Here is a 22,999-nt window from a genome sequence, read left to right as displayed (position 1 = left end):
ACAGCAAATGAACAAACAGATGGAAGAACTCAATGTCTCACTGAAGATAAGCAGTTGTTATAAGATCCAACAACTGCACACCTGAATCAAAGTTCACCCTCCCCTAACAGATATTATGGGAGGATACTTCTATGAAATATTATCTTGTCTGTTTTACCAAACGGGGACGTGACACTTTTAAACCTTTTATTTTTGCAAGTGAGGGCTGAATTCTCCTCTATTTATACAAAATTCCCACTAGACCAGACCGGAATGTTAACCTGGAAATGCACCATCTTAGTAGGCAACAGCTGAATAGTGTTACATAAGAGCTGAGAGTTAAATGAGTTTTTTTAAGGCTTTTTCTTCTCTTTGAGAGAACCAGTTCAGTAACTAGCAACAGTCAACAAGTCATTTGTGTTTGCTGAGAGTCGTAGAGCGAAGAGGATGACGATGTGATCGAGAATTGACCTTATGTGTGGTTGCATTTAAGTCCATAAAGTTAATCCGTGTCTTAAAATAATATTTTTCTACTCTACACATTGTAAATGTGAGCACCAGAAAAGGCAAAAGATTATAATTATTGTCACAAAAGCAAAGATTGCTTTTGCTGAAGTACAAGAGCGACTCTGAATGTAACTTTTTTTTGTTCAATCACAAGAAGAAACAGATAGAAATAGATTTGTCATATTAGTCCACAGGTTTGTCTACATATTTTGACAGCAATCTGTTCAAAACATTATTGACTGAGTTATTTAAAAAAAACAAACATTTGAAAACATCCTCACTGCTAATAAAGTGATCAGAGTCAATCTGTGCCGTATTGGATGATCTGTGTTTGTTTCCTCTGGACATTAGCCAGCCACACTCATCAACTCCCAATTTATAGTAACAAAGTTTGCTCAGCTTCACTGGATGTGATGAAAACGTCTCTTTGCCGTTTTATCACATTTGTTTTTACACCCTTGAATCCAACAACATCTAACCGTTGCGGTTCTTGAGGTGGGAAGCTGCTACCTCCTATCAAAATGGCGGCGGGAAACCCAGATGCAGGAAGTGTGGTGTCATCTGGGAACAATGTATTCGTTAAGGAAGTAAAATATTTGTCATAATATAATAAAACACGCTTCTTTGCTCTTATCTAGATTGAAATCTCTCCCTCCAAAGATAAGTTGCAGAGTGTTTTTGTTAGGATTTGTGCTGAGCTTGATGTTTGACCACAGTGACCACCCTGTTGAGGGCGATGCAGATCTTAGACACTCCTGCTTTTTTGTACTGTGAAGCACATTCAGCTTGTGTTTCTCTTCATGCAGGTATCGACGAGCCTTTGCCCCCGCGGAAAAGGAAGGTGGCCAAGCCGGGCTTCACCCACAGCCCCTGGAAGAGCGCCTACATCAGGCAGCACAGGATAGACACCAACTGGAGGAGAGGGGACCTGAAATCACCCAAGGTAGCTTCCTCTATTGATTCCCAATGGGGTTAGATGATGATGAAGATCTGTTATCATGCACCTTGAGGTTAAAGAAAGCGGCTTCAAACGAGGCCTGAGGGTTGGAATTGATGGAAAATGGTGATAAGTCACGTCTGCAGTGTTCCACTGAAATAATAATGGAGCAGGCTCTCAGGACAGTGTCCTTCAGTCTGAGGTCTGGTTTTATCTTTTACCAGGGAAGAAAATTTTCTTCACATCATGACCCTGAAAAATAAAATCCTTAGGAGGCCTTGGAGGTTGCCGTTGCCTCTGGGACATCTGGAGGTCATTTTAGGACACAGATTATCTTCCTGAGGTCTTTGTTTTCTTCTGTGTGGGCACATAAACTCAGAACCAAACACTTCCCCTGACACAGCCACCATTTTTCTGTTATCTCACTCTGACCCCTGGAGACACGCCACTGTCCTCCTCCTGTTGTCTTCATCCTGTCTCACCCTGTCTCTCCTGTCACAAGGTGCTGAAGGGACACGACGACCATGTGATCACCTGCCTCCAGTTCTGTGGCAACCGCATTGTCAGCGGCTCCGACGACAACACACTGAAGGTCTGGTCGGCCATCACAGGAAAGGTAGTTCTGTTTCTATTCTTTAGCTGGGTTTCCTGGAGTCAGAGTGGTCACCAGGCCTGTCTTCAATTTATGACACAGGAATATTTTTGCAGCAGTTTTTGCCTGAAACTTTGAAGGGGACGTGTTATGCAAAATTAACATTTTTGTACTTTCATTTGGGTTTCTACTATTTGTAAAAATAGTCGAAGTGCTTAAAAAAAATCACTCAGCCATTTTTTGACAATAAGTTGATGTTATTTGGTATCTGGAAAATGAGCCGTTTCAAAAACATTCTGGAATGTAACGTCACAAATCAGCAGGCCCTGCTCGCCCGTCACCTAGCAACCTCGGCAAAGCCCAGCCCGTCACCTAGCAACCTCGGCAAAGCCCAGCCCGTCACCTAGCAACCTCGGCAAAGCCCAGCCCGTCACCTAGCAACCTCAGGAAAGCCCAGCCCGTCACCTAGCAACCTCAGGAAAGCCCAGCCCGTCACCTAGCAACCTCAGGAAAGCCCAGCCTGTCACCTAGCAACCTCAGGAAAGCCCAGCCTGTCACCTAGCAACCTCAGGAAAGCCCAGCCCGTCACCTAGCAACCTCAGGAAAGCCCAGCCCGTCACCTAGCAACCTCAGGAAAGCCCAGCCTGTCACCTAGCAACCTCAGGAAAGCCCAGCCCGTCACCTAGCAACCTCGGCAAAGCCCAGCCCGTCACCTAGCAACCTCAGGAAAGCCCAGCCCGTCACCTAGCAACCTCAGGAAAGCCCAGCCCGTCACCTAGCAACCTCAGGAAAGCCCAGCCTGTCACCTAGCAACCTCAGGAAAGCCCAGCCTGTCACCTAGCAACCTCAGGAAAGCCCCAAGCGGTGCTGATGTTTGGTCTGCTTGTTGTACTGCTGTATGCGCTGTAGAATGGCTGCTGGAAAAGACAAGTGTTTTGGGGTAGACTTACCATTCAGAAATCACTTGCTGCATTCTTGTTCGCTGTGCAGGAGGCTTCACATCTGCTTTTCAAAGACGTAAGGTTATATAATTGAGCATTTGTTTGCAGCCATTTTCATGTGCGAGTATGAACGTTGAGTTGAGGGGCATGGCCAGCAAAAACTTATTTGCATTTACATACAGAGGCCCTGAACCATTATGAGAGGAGCTCAAAACAGACTAAAATTTCCTTATCTAGGAATGATTTTGTGCAAAAAACTTGATGAATGTTCTTTATAGCCCCTACACCTTTCCTGACCTGTTTGCGGAAGCATTACAGCTCACATTTAAAAGAAAGACAGTCGGGAATGAGCTTGAATCATCCCAGCTCTAAGCGTGTGTTTAGCTGATGAAGTGTTAGGTGTTGAAGTCCTGGATGTTGCCTGGAAGCTTCTGAGGAAATGAACCCTTCTGATCAGTGAATGTGACATCATGCAGAATCAAAGCTGATTCTCAACAACAACTGTGATCAGTAGAGACTTTCCCTCTACAAAGGAACCTCTTTCCAGAAATATTTACTCTGTTGTTGTTGCAGATTAAATCCTATTAGAATAAAGCATTTCTGTTTAACAGTGACAGAATAAAACACAGTAAACCACCAAATATTCTGATTTATATCATTAAGCTGCACACTGTAACTGATTCTAAACAGATTCTCAATTTAATGGTATTTTTTGATTTGCTCGTGGAACAAGCGGTGGAGAAAGTATAAAAATAACATTTCCAATCATACTCAATTTTGTTGTGTTTACCGTCAATAACTGCAATTTTTAATGACAACGGTAAATCAAAATTATCAACATTTTTTGCAATAAGTAATAAATGTTTGCTTTTCAGTGTTGATATGATTCACAGTCCTGGTGGTGGTCTGTCACGTAAAATAAATAAACACAGCAATAACACATGAAAAGCAATATGATTACTTGTTCCTAGTGCTGTATGTAAACAAGCATTTGATTTGCCCCGTGTTGTTTTGAAAGGCAGCATGTTCACCGCATGTCTCAGCTGGAGGAACTCACAGCAGCAGGCTGTCGGCGGTCTCTGGTGATCAAAACTTTTCTCTGCATCCAGATCCAATCTTCTTCTGAAGAGCCTCACCAGTCTGTTTTGGCTTCTTACGTTTCGCAGCGCTGCTCCACAGCATCCGCCTGCACACACTGTTGGTATGCATAGCAGGAGCTGGAGCAGTCACACTGGGCTGCTGCCTTATTAAAAAGGAGGTGGAGGTGTGGAGAGGTTGGAGATCAGTGTTTATTCCTCCTTGTTGTACTCCAGTTTAACTAATAATCTATAATGATCATGTAAGCACACAACTGGTACATGTCTTATGTTTTTTGTTTTTTGTTCACAATATCACATCCGTATTCGGGAACCATCTTTGTGGAGTTCTTTATAGACATGTTGCAATGCGACTCCTTGCGCGTTAGATCCCATCCTCCGGCTCTCTGCTGGAGGGCAAAAAACTGCTCACTGATGATGACTAGCATTGGTTTTAACTGTCAAATTGTCAATATAATGAGTTAAATCTTAAATACACATGTGACATATAAAAATAAAAAGGGTGTGGTGCTTTGCTGCATACAAGACTATCACAGGTCAGGTATAAGTTTTAAGAAAAAAAACGATGGAGAGGGAAGTACCACACGTATGCTAGCTTGACTTTGACAACTTTAACATGTAGCTGTGCTGTGGAATTCAGAGGGTTGCGGTCCAGTTAGAAAAATAAGCGACCTACACAACAACTCTGGCTGTGTGTGAAATGTTTGTGTGTTTTTTGGTGTTGAATCCTGATACATCGGTGGAGGTGTTGTCAGTTAGTTGCTGTGGCAACGGGGATGTGTTTAGCTTAGTTGACAGAACAAGAAAAAAAATAAGAATATGAGTGATTTTTAGTTGTTCAATGGTTTTTCTGTGGTCTCCATGTTTCATTTAGTTATCTGAGTTGTTCTACCCCCTGTAGAATTCTGGCAGTAAAAGAATCGTCTTTTTGCCCTCCAGCGTTGCACAACATTTCCTATAGGCAACGTGCCTATAGGAATCTATGCTGTGCATTTTCACTCAGTTATGGATTTTTGGCATTCTTGGCATATGGCGAGCGTGTGGGGGAAGCTTTTTATGGATGCGAAGATTCTCCTTTACACATGCTAATGTTGGCTGTGGGCCCATGGTTAATTATAAACCCACCAGTAACAGCATTTGCTGATCTGAGTCGATCTCACCAAGGTGATCCGACGGGCAGGGAGCTGGCTTTGGCTCTGCTTCACTAAAACCCAAACGTCTAGCTGACGGGTTGCTGAGTTACGGGCTCAGCGGCTGCATGTTGGGGGAAGGAGTGTGCAGTGAATCGCAGCAGGATGAACCACCTTCATTGAGACCGGCCGGCTCGTCGTCTGCAGCGTTTGAACTGCCTCACCATTGTTTGCTCACAGCAGAAAAGCAAGCTGGAATCTGTTTGTTTGGGTGCTGCAGTCAGACCACACTGCCCCCTCACAGTCCCACCCCCCACCCCCAATGCTCCTGAAAGAACAGCCAGTGAGGCTGACTCAACCCTTTCAGTGAACCGTCTGTCGATGCTCATAAAACCAAAGTAATGGTCCAAGCTCTCATCATTCCTCCTTCTTCTTCTCTGTTGCCAGCCTTTATTCGTCATTACCTGTTATATGGTTTCACCTTCAAGTGTTACCTGTGGAGCAATCAGGCGTCATAATAGAAATTCACTGATATTGGTATCTGTATCGGTCCTGATATTGACAAAAATTCTTGATCAGGTATCGATGACAACGAGCCCATTCCATAAAGGCAGATCTATTTAGTCTAATTCTATGCTTTGTGCTCTGACTGCTCTTTATTTTACATTATACTTAGAATCCCTAATTGCACTTTTTAAATCCTTTGAAAAAAGGTTTGTTGAATTTTATTTTTACATGTTTAACCAACGCAGTCGACCTGATTTTTGGTCTCCACGTTTTCCTGAAGTGTAAATTTGCGAATGTTAATTTTTGCTTCTTCTAAAAATCCTTCTGATATATGATATGCGAGGAGCGACAGTAAAGTTGTTCTCTAGCAGTTCTTCCATCACCGTCTACAATGACTCTTGAAATGAGCTACAACAACTTTTAATTTCCCTTTGGGATCAATAGAGTATTTTTGAATTGAATTGAATTAAAACAGGATTGGGGAAGAGTTGACCTGTGATGAAGAAACCAAGAGCTGTTGACCCTCCATCAAGCCAGCAGGTCTCTAAATGTTATATTATAGTTATTAACCCCATCTATGAAATACTGCTCCTGTCAAAGATGAGTGAGTTAGAAACGTGATCTAAATGTTAATAATTTCAACAAATTAGTGCAGCTAAATCCTGCTCATTTTTATGGTTTTTTTCTTTCTTTCTTTTTTTTGCTCCATTTGTTCTCTCCTTGATTATATTTTTGGATGAATATAATCAAGGACCTGAATCGAACCCACGCTGAGAGACAATCAGAAAATTAACTCTTATCTAAATATTTGTGAGTATAAAGGAAAAAAAACTGCTAGTAAACAAAACTGCCTTGCATTTGTCTTCATGAAAGTAGTTTTGCTGCTAACTTGTTCCCGTGGAGGTGTTTAAGGATGCTGTCTTTAGTGGAGGAACCTTTTGTCTCGGGCTCGGCCTGGAGCTGTCAGTCTCCCGTCCACACACACTAACAGGTGCACACACATCTCAGCGCTTCAAAGGTGGCTGCCTTGTGTTTAACAGAGCACAGCTTGTCCTTGGGGTGCCTGTCAGCAGCAGGCTCGGCTGTCACGCAGATTTAAGATGGCAGACCGGTGGACTGATGTTGCATCCAGGGAAGAGGGGGCGTGTCCGCTGGGGAGCTGCAGTGATCCGCGCTTTACCCTGTTCTTTCCATCAACAAGACAAACGTTTCAGCTTGCTTCTTCTGAGGCTGTCACTGATAAGAATTTAAGAATGGGGAATTTATACAGACTCATTGTTGTTTTACTTAAATGTTTGGAGCAGGTTATTGACTTCAATGAAATTATAATGGATAGTCGTGGAGGTCTGAGTTGATCTGTAGCTGTTAAACATATGGGGCCTCTGTTTAAAGCCCCATATCACCTTGGGCCGGCCCTGCATGAACACCCGCTGTGATGCGCACTTCTGGAATCTACCTCTTTCTTCCTCACCTTCTACAGTTGAAAAGATGCTCAACTAAATAATTTAAGTCCCAATAACATCTTTATACAGTTGTCGTAAAGAAATATCCAAACATCCAGGAGGGAGACAGAGAAAGAATCCTAGACACCCCTCTGGCCAGCTACATCCTCACGCCCAGAATCCTGAAGGTGAAACCCAAACATAAAAACCATAAAGAGGTGAAAAGACATGCAGAACAGGATTACTGCCTGGCTGCATGTTTGTTGGTTATGTCGTTCAACGGTAGGGGTGTTGCGTTAGCATTAGCTTACTGTCTCCTTTAGTGAACAATCTCGGGCTCAGTCAGGTATGATGACCACTGCTCAATGTTGAAAGAGGACGTACTCATGTTTTTATTGCACAATATTTAGTTACTATCTAACACCAAACTAAATGAGCCATTTCCAGTCATTTTCATGGCTGGAAATGACTTCAGTGTGATTGAAGTGATTGAAGTTGGTATTCAATCACTGATGCTAGTGATTGAATACTAGCTTCAGTATTCAATCAATACAGTGATTGATTGAATACTGAATACTAACTTCAGTATTCAATCAATAATGAAGCTTGATGTCAGTATTGATTGTTATTGATTGTTTTTAGAGAAAAAACATTTCGTCTTTTTTTGGATAAGGATTGTTTTTTCAAAGCCTTTTATGCATTTCATGACTGCACCCAATATATGAGGAATAATTAACTGTAGTCGTCCCCAGTGACACATGTAAACTCTTTTATTTGATGTGACGATAAAACGTGAAGGTGAAACATGTCTGTTAGACAGCTTTAACAGCTTGTTGGTGTTTCTGGATCTTTCAGTGTCCTGGAGGCAGAGCAGGAAAAACATTTATTCAGCTTCCACATGTTGGAGCGTGTTTCGTTTATGTGTTTGTAATTCTGGCTTTGAGGCTTTTCCAGCCCCCTGAGACTGACGCGAAACATTTCTAGCCTCTTTCTCCTGTCGTTCTTGTTTCAGGCTGTCTGATATGAAGATGAAACAGTAATCCTCAATAATCTTTGAATGATGTGGCGTTTGGTCGTAAATATGTAGAATCTTCTTCACCTGTGGCTGTTATGAAGCCCAGGAACACCTGAATATAGAAAACGTACGGGAAAAGAAAAACGTTTTTTCTTTTTAGACAGATGGATGGTTACAAGTATTTTTAAAACAAAAATGTGTTTTCAGACTTTCCGTTTGGTTAATGTGTCATGAAAATGTCATCTTATATAATTAAATTATTTAGTATTTTGTACAAAGGTTGCACAAAAAATATGTTCTAAGTATTATGTAGATTTAGGCCTATCATGATGTTTGCTGGGCGATAAATTGTCCCATAAGTTATTGCGATGAACGATAATATTGTTGTTGTGAGAACATTTTCATGTGATATTTATTGTCAGATCTATAACCTGACGTTCTCGCTGGACAAAAATAAGAACACAGGGAGACGGTTACATTTCTTCCAGTTGAACGGAGAACTCTGCCCTGGGACATCTCCTTATCTCCTTATCTCTGTCTCCAGACCAGTTCTAACGTGCTCCTTTGCAATTGCATATTTATTACATTGAGGCGTGGTTTAAGTTACAAATCATTTGCATAGAAGGAGCGGCAAACAGAAAACACAGCTGTCAACACAGAAGTCTCTACTTAAACAATGGCGTCATCCTGCATTTCCAGTTCCTGAGATTCTATGGGTCAGCTCCCGACCCCCTGTGGGTTGTAAACCTCAGTTCTCGTGTCCCTCTAGGTAATAAAACTTTGACCCTTAGTCTTTGATGTACTCTCCTGTTAGGTGTCAGCTCTTACTCTGGCTTCAGGCCATCTGCTAATCTCATTGAAAGGCACACACACTCCGAGAGCAGACATAGATTCTCACAGTCCTAAGTATTTATATTTGTAATTAACCTAAAAACCTATCAGATATAATGGCGATGGCATGGTAATGCAATTATAAGACATTTTAAATATACAAAATGAATAAACAAAACAACAGAAACAGCAAATGAAATAATTTTGTTTTATTAAACAAAATGGTTTCTCAAATAAAACCATCATTTTAGTCAATCGGTTTTTGGTAGAAAGAGAAAAACGATGAATTATGCAAATAGAAATAATTAAAGCTGTTTTAATTTATCATGTGTTTAAACTGATTTACTGCTTATTGTAGATTTCCCATCCAGTAGCACCACAGACTGAATAATAGAGTTCCATCTTTAAATTTGAGTAGAAACCAGGAGAAAAGTCAACATTTATGATGTTTTTTTTTACTTGTCTTTTGTTTTTTTGTTTGAAACTGAGACATAATATTACAGCACAGACTTACAAGGTTAATCTTTGCACAACATACATTTGGCTCTGTTTACCCTTATTATACTCCCCACAACGATCATAAAAGCTTCATTTCTTTATTGATAATTAACGCAGAAATATAATTGACCCTCTTCTGTAGATCTGCAACAGCAGCTGCGTCTTTAAACCGGGTGTTCACAGATTGACTGAAGAACGTTAATCTTCCTTCGTTCTCAGGGAGAGGCTTGTTGGATTGCTGAGTCGTTCATCTCAGACGTAGTCTCTTCCCACACAGTGTTTGAGGGGCTCTAATCACACGGATTCTTGTTCTCTGAGCTTCCTTCTGAACCTTTAATTCACCCGATGAATCCTGGATCCGCATGTGTCCACCGCAAATTACATAAAGGTGCAGCCCTTTCAGTATCAAACCCAAACTGTAGAATCTATTTGTCAAAAATTTAATTTGGAGGGACTTTATTACACTGATTTTTAGGCATTCAATTAGTAAACTGTACTGTGCAAAAGTATTAAACCAACTGTGATGGCTAGGAAGTAGTATTTAGATTCTTATAATATCCAGTAAAGTGTCAGTTCAAACTCTGCTATTTTACACCTAATACCTGTGCCTTCATTAAAACCAGAAGTTATTCTAACTGCTGCAAAAATCATTTGTTACTGATTACAACAACTGTTTAATTCATAAACTTGAGCTAAAATGTCAAATAAAATCTCTTCAGTAGTTTTACAATAAGCATGCTTACTGGCATGCTTCTGATGTTAGCTGGTTAATTAGCCGTGTTTCTGTTGAGGAGGCCTGGCCTGCAGTCTACTGCTCTACAGACACGCTCCTCAAACCCTACAGTTTTAAAACAGCTTTAATTATGCCTTAAGTAGGCTTTAAATTGTGTGTTAGGTTCCAGCATTCTCACGCGTCTGTGGCATCTTTGGCCAATTTTTTATTGACTCAACAAATGAAATGGGAAGCAAAGTCGATACCAACTGATGGGGACAAAGAGCCAGATTAAAAATGTCTCTTTAGAGAGTTGTCTATCATGTGTGGATGTCAGTAGTGTTCATGTCTCCAGTTTAGGACTTACTTTGTTTGAATGGGTTATTTGTTAATGGAGTAACTTTAAATCAAAACCAAGCAACTCTTTAAAGAGGTGGTATTATGTAAAATCGAATTGCTGAATGCAACCATTCAGCTTTCCAGAATGCCTGCATGGACCTGGCCCAACCTTCAGTGACAAAGCTCCACCTTCCCATTCAACTCCTTCAGACTAGCCAGCAGCAATTAGCAGTTCCTCGTGGAACTTTGTATCTGCTGAGCTTATTATATGAGCTACTTCTCAATGCATCTCTGGTTAAAAATGTTTTAAATGGGTTAGCAGGGGAGAGATGTTGTGATGACTTCCTGAAGGCGGAGTTTCATAAAGAGCAGGAGCTTCTTAAAGAGACAGGCGCCCAATTTCAAGGCAGTAAATTAGAAAGTCAAATTTCTTTTGATTCATGTTTGATACATTTTTATAACAACTGAGGGTAATAACATAGTTACTTGATAGTGCTATAAAATTATTCTATCTAGAGGGAAACAGCACAACACTGCCCCTTTAAAATGCCTGAGTAGTGAAAACCTTTTAAAGAACCTCAGCTTGATGCGAGCGATTTATGAAAAAATAAGCAAAACATAAAGAATGTTGGAGAGGTGTTTATTTGGATGCAGCTTGTTTGAAGTGCAGAAAGTGCCTCCAATGACGCAAGATAAGATATTGTAACTGGACGTTACGGTGGCGTACAGCGGTCAGTGAAGGTCCTCTGTCGCTCATGGGAGAAGGAAAGTCTGACGCTTCATTTTCACTCCTCCGCCTGCGCCGATGTTCCCTTCAGCTGGAGCTTATCAGGCACAGTCAGAGGTCACATGTTCAACAGCGGAGCGACAAGCTTCAGCCTGACGCTCAGAGAACCACAGCTGCTCCCTCCCATCGCCAGAGAGTTTCACTTTAATGCATTTAGGATAATTAAATCGACCCAAACGTGGGACAAACTGCAGAGACGCAAATTCAATTGATCAGAAAGATTTCCATAACTGCTGTAATCAATAGCTAATCAGGCATCCCTAATGAGGATGAATGGATGTGTTTTATTGAGGACGGCTGTCAACCCCTTTCTCAACAACAATGAATTGTCTGCCTTTCAAACAGATAAGTGAAAGCGATTCTAACAGCTGGCTGAGGAACGGGGTATTTTGCCCGTGAGCAGAAGCGGTGTGCAGCAGGTCTTTCTTCCAATAAAGAGTCACAGAAATTGAATGTTTCTTTCTTTTCCCCTCCCCTCCCCCGAAGGCAACATGAGGTCGATGGCAAATGAAATCCCAAATGAGATTTCCAGTTGTGAACCTGATGTTGGTGTGTGGAAATGCAGACCGGGGGGCCGGTCCTCTGGGAGGCGGCGAGGAGTCCTGACTCTGTCTCTGTGTCCCCTTCCCCTTCCCCTACAGTGTTTACGAACGTTGGTGGGCCACACCGGGGGCGTGTGGTCATCCCAGATGCGAGACAACATCATCATCAGCGGCTCCACCGATCGCACGCTCAAGGTCTGGAATGCAGAGACGGGAGAATGTATCCACACCCTCTACGGGCATACCTCAACAGTACGCTGCATGCACCTACACGAGAAAAGGTAGGAAGCCGCTCCGCCCATCAGCCGCTCACTGCTTTGCTTCAGGAGAATGTCCTGTGACCGTTTTCTAATAGGAATTGAGTTCTTTAGAAATACACTGATCCAATTTTAATAGGGTTAGGGTTAGGGCTAACCCCCGTATCGGTATCGAAATAGAAAAACATTCTAGGTTGGTTTTCTGTGACAATGTGGCTGATCCATTAGAGCAGATCTATTTAGTGTAATTCCACCCTTTGTCCTCTGAGCGATGTTGTGCTTTATTATTTATTATACATTGTTTATGATTCCTAAATGGACTTTATGAATAATTTAAAAGAAAGTTTGTTGCAGTTTATTTTTTACATGTGTGACCAATACAGATGTGAATCTTTCAGTGTATAACGATTCTATCCGATTCCAATTTTTAGGGTCACGATTTGATCAGTTCTACTCAAAAGCACCAACTGAACAAATTAGATTTGTCTTTAAGTGTGTGACCAAGCATGTGAAGCTTTTGGTGTATCGAAGTATGTTGTATTGGTGCAGAGTTCTCAAATAAATTAGTAGTTCAGTACCTTTATGTCTGTTTAAAAAAAAAAAGAATTAAATGTTTTAAGTCAATTGAATATTTTTGTATCAGATTGATATTAGCTGATACTGGATCTCAGATATCTGTATCAATATCGGAAGTGAAAAAGTGGAATCAGTGCGTCCCTACAGTTCATACAGTGTAACAATATAGAGCAAAAGAAAAAAAAATTATGTTCAGTTCACAAATAATTTAATCAATTAGATTTTCTGGTTTAGTATGATTTATTAAAATGCAGGCTAGATGTACTCCTGCAGCCATCATGTCTTTATCTACATACTATCTCATCACGGTTGACACCTGTTTAGTGCCAAATCTTAAGAAAAAAAAAAAAAAACGTGCCTCGAGTCGTTTATTCTTGTTCCTCATGATTAACAACCAGCAGAGCAATCAGGCAGAAAGAGCAACAGCAGCTCTGGAGCAGAGGCCTGTAGCAGTTCTCCTGCCTCTGCAACAGGCAGCTCACGCTTTCACAGCGAATAGACGGAGCCTGCGAGGCGTCTTAAGTGAACTGCTGCTCACTTGTTCACACTGTAGCACTCTGGAGATTCAGAAGTGCTCTTTTTGCCTCAGGGCCAGCCGAGTTTTTTTTTTTGTGTGTGTGTGTAGTATTTGATTACTCACCGGGTGGAAAGAACATGTCAGTGATTTCCATCTTTTAAAGCGCTACGAGGCGTTGACTAAATAAAGAGCGTGAGCTTTGTAGTTATTGCTGTAATATTTTCTATCTAAGCGATTTACGAGACGCTCCGGAAGGTCTGCTGGTGTTTGTCTGCGGTGTTCAGTTCACGGCTGATCGAGGTGAAGCCGTGACGGGCGGCGACCAGACTCTACACATTGAAACCCGTCTTCTTCCTAACCTACGATCATATCGCCGTTTGTCGTCAAGACGCGGCTCAAGGCGGCCGTTTGAGCTAAGGAGCACATTCTGTACTTTCAAGTGTGAACATGAATGTTGTAGGATGAGGGACAGAAAGTGTTTTGTTTTTTGTTTTCTTCTTTTAACTCAGCTGCCGCTGTTTAACTGACAACCAATGGAGAATGTTGAATTTTAGAAATCATTATCAGGCCTGGGGGGATGTGGAAAAAAATCCTGTCAAAATAAACGTTTTCATATTGCAACCTTCCTAAAATAATGGCCTAAGTTACTTTCTGACTAAAGTGATTTTTTTTTATTTTAATTTATTTTTTTGCCTAAAAAAAACAGGGTTTTTTGGAATTAAAGAGGTGGTGATATTTTAGGTAGGTGACGATATGTTGATATCGTTGTACATCACAATATCAACATATCAACACGATATCACGTTATAAAACAAGTTACTAGTTTTGAAGTACATGAACATCTAATTCAGGAGTGCCCAAAGTCGGTCCTGGAGGGCCGACATCCTGCACGGTTCAGTTCTCTCCCTGGTGGAAATAACAACCTCCTCATGATGTCAGTGTTCTTCTTAGGCCTTCTAACGAGCCGTCATTTGATCCAGGTGCGTTAAACCAGGGAGAGAACTAAAACATGCAGGATTCTGGCCCTCGAGGACCCACGTTGGGCACCCCTTAAATAATGTGAATAATTCTGAAGCAGTTTAAACAGAATTTTGCTGCTGCGACTGAGTCGCCACGTCTGTGTTTGCGGCCGATCCGCAGGGTGGTCAGTGGCTCTCGTGACGCCACGCTTCGTGTCTGGGACATCGAGACGGGTCAGTGTTTACACGTCCTCATGGGCCACGTGGCGGCGGTGCGCTGCGTCCAGTACGACGGGCGGCGGGTGGTCAGCGGGGCCTACGACTTCATGGTCAAAGTGTGGGACCCAGAGACGGAGACCTGCCTCCACACGCTGCAGGGCCACACCAACAGAGTGTACTCCTTACAGGTGAGCCGAGTCAGCTGCAGGAGCCGCCTCTAGGTGGCGTGTGTCTTCCTCAGGCTTTGTGTGCTGTTTAAAGTTCAACAAAGTAAATTAGGGAAGGCTTGACCTTTTGTGACTGCTGGAAACATTTAATATCTTTAAAATGACAGAAGCACAAATGAAAATTGTTGCTGCCCAAATGTAGCACAGTTCATTACCATCACATTTTGTTGACTTTAGCAAATTTGGACTGGCTGGTTGACCTTTTGTGACCTCTGGAAACTTTTGTTAATATGTTTTTATTTATTTAGTTATTTATTGTAGTTTGAGGATGACAGAATAAAATAACAGACATGAACAAGGAGACAGTTATTTTGTACCACAATAATCTTAACATGCTCGAAAAGGAGTAGGAAGAAGTAAGAAACTTATAAACTCCGGCCCCATGAATTCATACCATGTTTTCAGATGGATCATCATTATTTTAAAAAAAATCTGTAGAATGAAATGCAGTATAAGCAAAAATGTTTTGCTGCACAAACCTTTGTCACCCACTTTGTGTGATCTGAGGAGTGTGGGGGGACCATCTTCACCTGAGTGGAGTTGGTCTCCTCGTTCCTCCTCACTTTCTTCAAATCCAGCAAAATTGGTGTCAAATGTTTTGCGCTGCAGAAAAGATTTGTTTGTGCCACATTTAATTTGAAAGATTAATAAATGTTTCCAGACATCATGAAAAATGGACCAAACCCTCGACGTTTACCAAATCAACTGGTAAATATGCTACGTTACTGGTGGTTTGTGCAGCAAAAATGTTTGTACTGCTTTCATTTTAAAGATATTAATAAATGTTTCCAAAGATCATCAAATCTCAACGGGCCTCCCAAATCAACTGGGCTACATTTTGCTGGTTTGTGCGGCAAAAATTCTCCTCCTCGCCCACACATTAGCAAAATCAAACAGAATTTAGATAATAATTATTTTTCTATTTGTGCAGCTATAAAATTTGTAGCAGTTGATTAACACAAAATTTGTTTGAAATGTGGAGAAAGTTGGTTGACCTTTCACAACTTCTGGAAAAATCTTTAAAATGATTTTCCCATTTTAAGGAAAATAGAAAAATCCATTCCACTTTTTTTTGAAAACATAAAAAAAATCTGCTGCATAAACATAGCACAAACATTTGTCACCTGTTTGGTTTGTTTGAGGAAGTTAGTGGAGAACTTCAGTCATGTTTGGAACTCAGTTATGTTGATTTAATTAAAATTTTGTAGAAATGAAAGCGGTTTTCTGTCTTTAAGATGTTCTCCAGCGAGTAATGATCAATCTGTTTACTCTGCTCATGGATGGATTTTGCGCCTCCTCCTCTTTGTTAGGCAGTAACCGTTCTCTCCTACTGGACATATAGACAAAAAAGATGAGTTCTGGCAGATCAATAAAATTCGATCCCTTTCAATGAGTTTAATCAAAAGTTTGTAAGCGAGAATGCTGTGTCAGCAAAATGTTTTTTGTTTTTTTTTTTCTTGCTTTTTTTTGCAATCAGCTGCCAGCTGCAGTTACCCTGCCTGAATATATTTAAAGCAATCGTTTTGATTCTCCCAGTTTGACGGGATCCACGTCGTGAGCGGCTCCCTGGACACGTCCATCAGGGTCTGGGACGTGGAGACGGGGAACTGCATCCACACCCTGACGGGTCACCAGTCCCTCACCAGCGGCATGGAGCTGAAAGACAACATCCTGGTCTCAGGCAACGCAGACTCCACTGTCAAGATCTGGGACATCAAGACGGGCCAGTGTCTCCAAACGCTACAAGGTGAACACACACAGCTGCTGCCTTTGCTCATATAACTTTTATTTAAAAAAAAAAGAAAAAGAAAAGGATAATTTTTGTTTACATAACTTATCATTATTTGGTGGTATCATAAGACAAGTAGTCTGTGGGGGGAAAATATTGAGCTCCAGCACTAATTGCAGAAATACACCACTCAGTCAGAAACAGCCAATCAGAGCCAGGAGGAGGGTTTTAGTGCTGTCAATCAATCTCATCCTCACCCTCTCCCACTGGCTCTTTCCAACTATTTCATCACAATATAGCCTGTCACTAATGCTAAGGTAGCAGGCTACCTTAGCATTAGTGGCCACATTACTAGTATGGCCACTAATGGTGGCTGTAAACAGTTTTCTGTGGTGGTAAGTTGTTTTTCCACCATCAGCACATTTAGCAGTGTGTTCACAAAGTTGATTGACATAAGACCTAAGCTAAGACCCTCCTCCTCGCTCTGATTGGTTGTTTTTGACCTGGAGCGATGGATTTCCTCAGATGGCAACAGTAGCACTGTGAAGAGGTGGAGGATTATATTTCTCATATCGTACTATCACAACATGGTGACAGTTTTCAAAAATATGGGGCAAAAAACTTATTTTTGTTAGAGTGTCAAACTGCAGCTTTGATGGCACAAATAAAAGATTTCAAGCACCAAGGATGGAAGTAACTTATCTGACCCTTGGGGATGACAGATCTTCTGTTTGTTCACCTGAGATAGGAACACCTGCTTATCTCTTTTCTTCAGGAGAATCTAAAGATGATTATTTTATTATTGATGAAAATGTGGACATCCTCACTTTTGTGATAAACTTTGATGTACGGCAGAAATGATTAAATATGAGTATTTAATAATTACTCATCAAAACCACACAAGTGGTAAACACGTGGTGCAGTACGTGGACTGCAGCTGACCTCGGGTCAGAAGAATCAGAACTGTGTTGCCATGGGAAACAGGTGATTGCTGGAAGCAGCGTGACCTTGTTGATCGGCTGCTAGGTCAAAAGATTATTAGTTGTCATTATGCAGACAGGAGCAAACAGCTGCTGCTGTCACATCCATGTTGGCATCACCAGCATCATGTCTGTCAGACATAATGGAGGAGCATGGCTGCCAAACACTAACGCTGCTTCCAGTCAGAAACATGTTGGTAAAATTAAAGGATTACTTTAAACCTAGAGATGCTGGGGGTATGAATAATTCTGAGCTTGACTGTGTATTATTGAATGCCCAGTACAAATGTGTTGCTTTTATATATTTAGCCAATGTGTTTTTCAACGTGTCCAGTAACAACCTTGCAAAGAAATCGTGATGGTGATAATTTTTTTTATTTATCCTGCAGCCATAGATATTCTAGCAAACAGTGATACTGTGATATATTTTCTGTTCCTTTCACACTTCACCTCTTCTAATATTGAAGCATAATAAACAGCCATCATATTGTATAAAAGCTAATGATGGTGGGGCTAAAGTCAGTTTGATTGTGGACCAAAGTTCCAACATTCATTACATTTTCAGCTGCTGCAGTTCACCGTCACACTGCTCTGAGTCAAATGAATCAAACCCCTGGAAAACCTGTTCTCCTCCTCGCCTGTGGTAGCGCTGCACCAAGAATCACTGACGGAAACGACATAAAAACCTCTGAGGAAGACATGAGCGCAACATCCGTCTTCACAAAATGGAAACAAAAATGGAGCAGCGTAAGATTTTAGCGGTTGTAAGATGTCAGGGTTTGTTGTTTTTTTTTTAAAGGTTTTATTGGCTCTTGTGGCCTTTATTTGATAGTTAATTGACAGGAAAGTGGGTAATGAGAGAAGGAGGAAGACATGCGGCAAAGGTCACCAGGCCGGGAATCGAACCCACGACGGCCGCGTTGAGGACTAAGGCCTCCTTATGTGAGTTATGCTTAACCCCTGCGCCACCACAGCACATCCCGTAGGATGTCAGGTTTAAATCACCTAGTACATCAAAATACGGAGGCCTCACTGCTTAAGGAGGCCTGACTTCTGGGAGCAGTCGACATGAATGTTTTGCAGAATGATGCAGTTTCAACTGGTTTCAACAGATAATCACCCAGCAGAAACTTCTTGCATCCTTGACACACTAGATTGTGTGTCATAGGATTTCTCTCTTGTCTTAGGTCAAAGTCCAGAAGCCATTTCTTTCACTAGCACAAGATTTGTGTTGCATTTACCCAGAATGCCATATGGTATAGTCTGCCTCATGCTTTTGGAGCGGTCTCTGGTCTGCTTGACGTTCATACATGCATTCAAACCGCATCAGAGTTCTCTTCAACCAAATGAAGTTCACACCTCCCCAAACCAACCAACACTCTAGACAAATGAGCTGAGTTTGACTGAACAGGCCTGGTGTGAATGCACCCTAAAACTCTGATCATATGTTGGATGCCGATGGAACGACAGCTGAAGAGTCATGAACCTCCGCTCAATGGTTTTGGAAAACTGACCTGATTCCTCCCTGTTCTAATCGGACCAGCCGTGTTCAGTCCATGTTGTCCTCTGATGCAACCGAACATTTTGTTGTTTGAGAAAAGCAAACTTTTGCAGTTGATGTGGACCAACCAGGCGCTAGCATCGTTTTCAGGACTTGAGTTACATCAGTGATGTCACAGATCCTCCTGCTGTGTGTTGAGATCCTGGTTCTTCTTTTCTTCCTCTTGCTGCTTAGCTCCTTGTGTCCTTTGTGTCCATTTGAATAGTTTTATCTCCATTACCAGGACTTAGTATCTCACTGAAAGACCAAAGTCCTTTTCCTGTCACTGCTGCCCCTGTCTCTAAATGCCCTCATTAGCGGCCTGCAGCCCAGTGAGCCGGCCCCCCTCATGCCAGAACAGCATCTGAACAAAAAGATGCCCCAGTGAGAGCCTGAAGAGACGAGACGGGGGAGGAGAGGGTTCCAGCAGGAAGGGGCTACAGATCTTTGTAGGTCAAATAATGAGGTCATGATGATTCCTGCCGGTCATTAGTGTGTTTTGATCAGACCATCCTGAAACAACAAGGTCATCACTGTCACTGGACCAGGATGAAGGTTCTGATGAAGTAGGCTGCTTTGTTGTGTCAGAAAGGAGGCCAACATGGTGGTGGGAGTGGGGATCGGTTCTGAGGGAGGAGACCCAAACCCGAGAATTCATCCTCACACTGAAATATTCTTTAGCTTTACATTGTCATACATTACGTGTTATTCCAAGTATGTTTATTTCTTATAAACATATTTGGAGTGTTGCCTTGATTCTTTCATGCATGTTTGAGAAAACATTGACAAACATGCACTTTGAATATTCGGCCCGAAACATAAATGATGTCAAACTGTTTCAAAAGCAACTAAAAATCTACTGTTGCAAAAATATTCTATCACATTTCAGTAGCAAGGCAGTACAAAGTGATTTACAACATGACAACATTTTTAAAAATCATAAACGTGTCACACGGTGACCAAATGCGAAACCTCTAACAAACATTACATTTTGACGTGTGCCGTTAAATCTGTGCAGGTGGGTTTTTAGCATCAATTTAAAGGAGCTCAGTGTTTCGGCTTTGTTGCAGTTTTCTGGAAGTTCGTTCCAGATTAGCGGTGCACAGCAGCTGATTGCTGCTTCTCCATGTTTGGTTCTGGTTCTGGGGATGCAGAGCAGAAACAGAACCAGGAGAACTGAGAAGGTTTGGAAGGTTGATACAACAGTTCAGTGATTGATAAACTAATTTTAAAGTATTTTAAAGTCATATTTTTACAACTACTGTTGCTTTCTTGGTGTATTTTTTGACGGTTTCTCTTGGTTTTTCTCATGTGGTGAAGTTTGTGTGCTGAAGCCTAAACGCCACCAAACAAATTCCTCTCTTCCTCTCTTCTCCTAACCGTCCTCTCTCTGTCTGTCTGGGTCCAGGTCCCCACAAGCACCAGAGTGCCGTGACGTGCCTCCAGTTCAACAAGAACTTTGTCATCACCAGCTCCGACGACGGCACGGTCAAGCTGTGGGACCTGAAGACGGGCGAGTTTATCCGGAACCTGGTGACCCTGGAGAGCGGCGGCAGCGGCGGCGTGGTGTGGCGCATCCGGGCGTCCAACACCAAGCTGGTGTGCGCCGTGGGCAGCCGCAACGGCACGGAGGAAACCAAGCTGCTGGTGCTGGACTTTGACGTGGACATGAAGTGACAGGAAGTGGTGTGGGGGAACACGCCGTGGAAGGACGAAGAGAGCGACCCGCAGAGGGAGAGAGAGAGGAGGAGGAGGGGGACGGGAGCCCGGAGATCCAAAAACTCTTCACCTACACTCAGAGAGTCTACAATCACAAAAGTAAGCGTCTGCCGTTTGAGTTCCTGCTACGGACAAACTCAGTTCCTCAGAGTCCAGTCCCCTCTGACCCCCGGCCCCAACCGCTGAAGGTGATCTGGAGGGAGAAACGAAGACGGCTTCGCACAGAGGACCCGCTTTCGCTCGAGTCGGACAGATTTTCAGATGTACAGAGAGATATTATTTTTTAAAACTCCCCTACTCACCCATCCACCCCCTCCCTCCCTCCTATCAGAGTGCGTGTATACAGTCATCAGACGGCCATGATGACTGGCTTCCCCTCACAGTTCCTCCCAAAGAGCTGCTGGACGTGGTTGGGGGGAGGGAGGGCGTCGGGGTGGTCCGGTCCATTTCCCTCACTCTGTTTCCGTTCTCATCGCTCTGCACTCGGGTTTCTGGACTCTGATTTCTCCACATAAACACAACTGTGAATTTCAGGTTCTGAAGAGGTTTTTTTTTTTGTTGTTGTTGTTGGTTTTATGCTTCATGCAGAATTTCAGTATTAGAGGAGGAATCCGGTCCGGTCCGGTCTGGTCCAGTCCGGTCTCTGTTACCGTCAGTGCTGATCAGCTCTGGGGGGCTTCCTCAGAAGCTGGAGGGCTGAGGACAAACACTTCTACTATCCACTGACCCTGACCCCGCCCTGCCCCGACCCCGCCCCCTAACACCGCCCTGCCCCGACCCTGCCCCTTGACCTCGCCCTGCCCTGACCCCGCCCCCCGGAGTGGCCAAACTGAATCTAATGCTGCTAGAGGAACCGGAACCAGAGAACGGAGCTTCTACTTGCTGTGACGTTTTAGTCCACAGGCGAAATTCCTCACAGGACTCTGTACGTTTGGACTTAAACCAGAAACGCGACGTGACGTGATCATCATCCTCCGACCTTTTTTTTTAATTTTGCGTTTGTTTTATTGTTTTGTTTTGTTTTTTCTTTTTTTTTTCTTTTTTTTTTTTGCCACTGAAACTTGAGCCAAACGTGCCTCTGCGTTTGAGGCTATGAGGAGGGAGCGCGTCCGACAGAAACTGACAGGAGACACAAACGAGGGGGAATTGTAACACTGTTAGAGAACGTGTGTGTGCGTGTGTGTGTGTGTGTGTTAAAGCGTGTTAGCTGGCAGCTTGTTATCACATTCCTCGGGACAACGCTTCTCCAGCTTGTTCTTTGGGAAAAATGTCGAAATGCTGCGTGGACTGGCTTAAAAAAAAAAAAAAAAGAGGTTAAAAGAGAAATCAAACTAACAGATGTACTGATTTTAACTTGTGAATGAGAGAATGACCCATATGTCTGTGTGAGAGACTGTTTTCTGTTTTTTTGTTGTCTTTTTTTTCCCTTGCCCCTCCACAGGTGTCTGAAGCAACAGAGGAGACCACCATCAAGCATCAGCTGGCAGGTCGGGCCGCGGAGCGTCTCGGTGTTCCACCGAAACCAACATGGTCAAAACACCCTGTAGCCAAAACAAGTCGTCTCAAAACCTCCCAGAGTCACAGCTCCAGCTGAACTGTGAAAGTGGTATAACACTGTATATTAAAAAAAAAAAAAGAAAGAAAGAAAACAATCTTGCTCTATCTCCTCCTGTTGTTTTCTCCGTCTGTTTTTAATTTATGATCTGGTTTGAGAAATCAGATTTGTTGCAGGTGTTTTTATTTTGTTCAGTTCATGTAAAACTGCCTGGCAAAAAACAGCAAAAAAAACAAAAAACAAACAAAACAAACAAACTAAAAACAGACAAAAAAAAACCTGAAAGGGATTGTGTATTTGTTTGATTCACTTAGAATTTTATTTTCTTATAACTTAAGTGCAATAAAATGTGGGTTTTTCTTTTTCATTTCAAGCATATCAGTTGTCTGTTTTTGTTTACCTCTGTGAAGGCATCTTATATGGTCAATAAAGCAAAACTATTTGGTTAAATTCTCCTGGATGGTTATCTCAGCTCCTCAGTTAGTCTAATTTTTCTAGGATGAAGTGAATCAAAAACAAATAACAGCAATGGTTTTAAAAACAAGAATCGGGTGGAGAAGTTTCAAGTTATGGACTTTCTCCAACAAGACTTAAAAAAGACCTTGTTGCAGATGGAAGCTCGGTTCCCTCAGAGCGCTGGCTGGAGTCTGCAGGTTCTCCCTCTGCGACTGTGGGTTTTCCCTGGGTACTCCAGCTTCCCAAAGACATCAACCAGCTGTGTTTTTGTTGAGAAATGTGCACAAAAAAACGCCTCCTCCTAGCGCAAGAACTTTAAATAAAAAATTATTTTTGTAATTCCTATTTGCTCAATCTTAAGCCCTACCTTTGGGTTTTTGTCTTCCATCGGTGATGTATCATGAGGCCA

At 42.3% G+C, this 22,999-nt stretch overlaps 1 protein-coding gene across 4 annotated transcripts in view; it reads left to right on the top strand.

Moving 5' to 3' along the window:
* Window positions 1–22,589, top strand: part of fbxw7 (F-box and WD repeat domain containing 7) — a 97,744-nt gene extending 75,155 nt beyond the window's left edge. For 3 of the 4 annotated variants that reach the window (XM_044115708.1, XM_044115710.1, XM_044115711.1), the window contains 6 exons: window positions 1,293–1,429; window positions 1,926–2,039; window positions 11,956–12,137; window positions 14,347–14,572; window positions 16,148–16,358; window positions 20,269–22,589. In XM_044115708.1, the coding sequence (XP_043971643.1) occupies window positions 1,293–1,429; window positions 1,926–2,039; window positions 11,956–12,137; window positions 14,347–14,572; window positions 16,148–16,358; window positions 20,269–20,537 (1,139 nt within the window). In that variant the 3' untranslated portion in view covers window positions 20,538–22,589. The other variant, XM_044115709.1, reaches the window with a different exon arrangement.
* Window positions 22,590–22,999: the final 410 nt, after the last annotated feature.

The sequence above is a fragment of the Gambusia affinis genome, linkage group LG04 (assembly GCF_019740435.1).
Source record: "Gambusia affinis linkage group LG04, SWU_Gaff_1.0, whole genome shotgun sequence".
NCBI lineage: Eukaryota > Metazoa > Chordata > Actinopteri > Cyprinodontiformes > Poeciliidae > Gambusia > Gambusia affinis.
The sequence above is the reverse complement of the archived record's forward strand: the minus strand, read 5'-3'. Positions and strand labels throughout refer to the sequence as shown.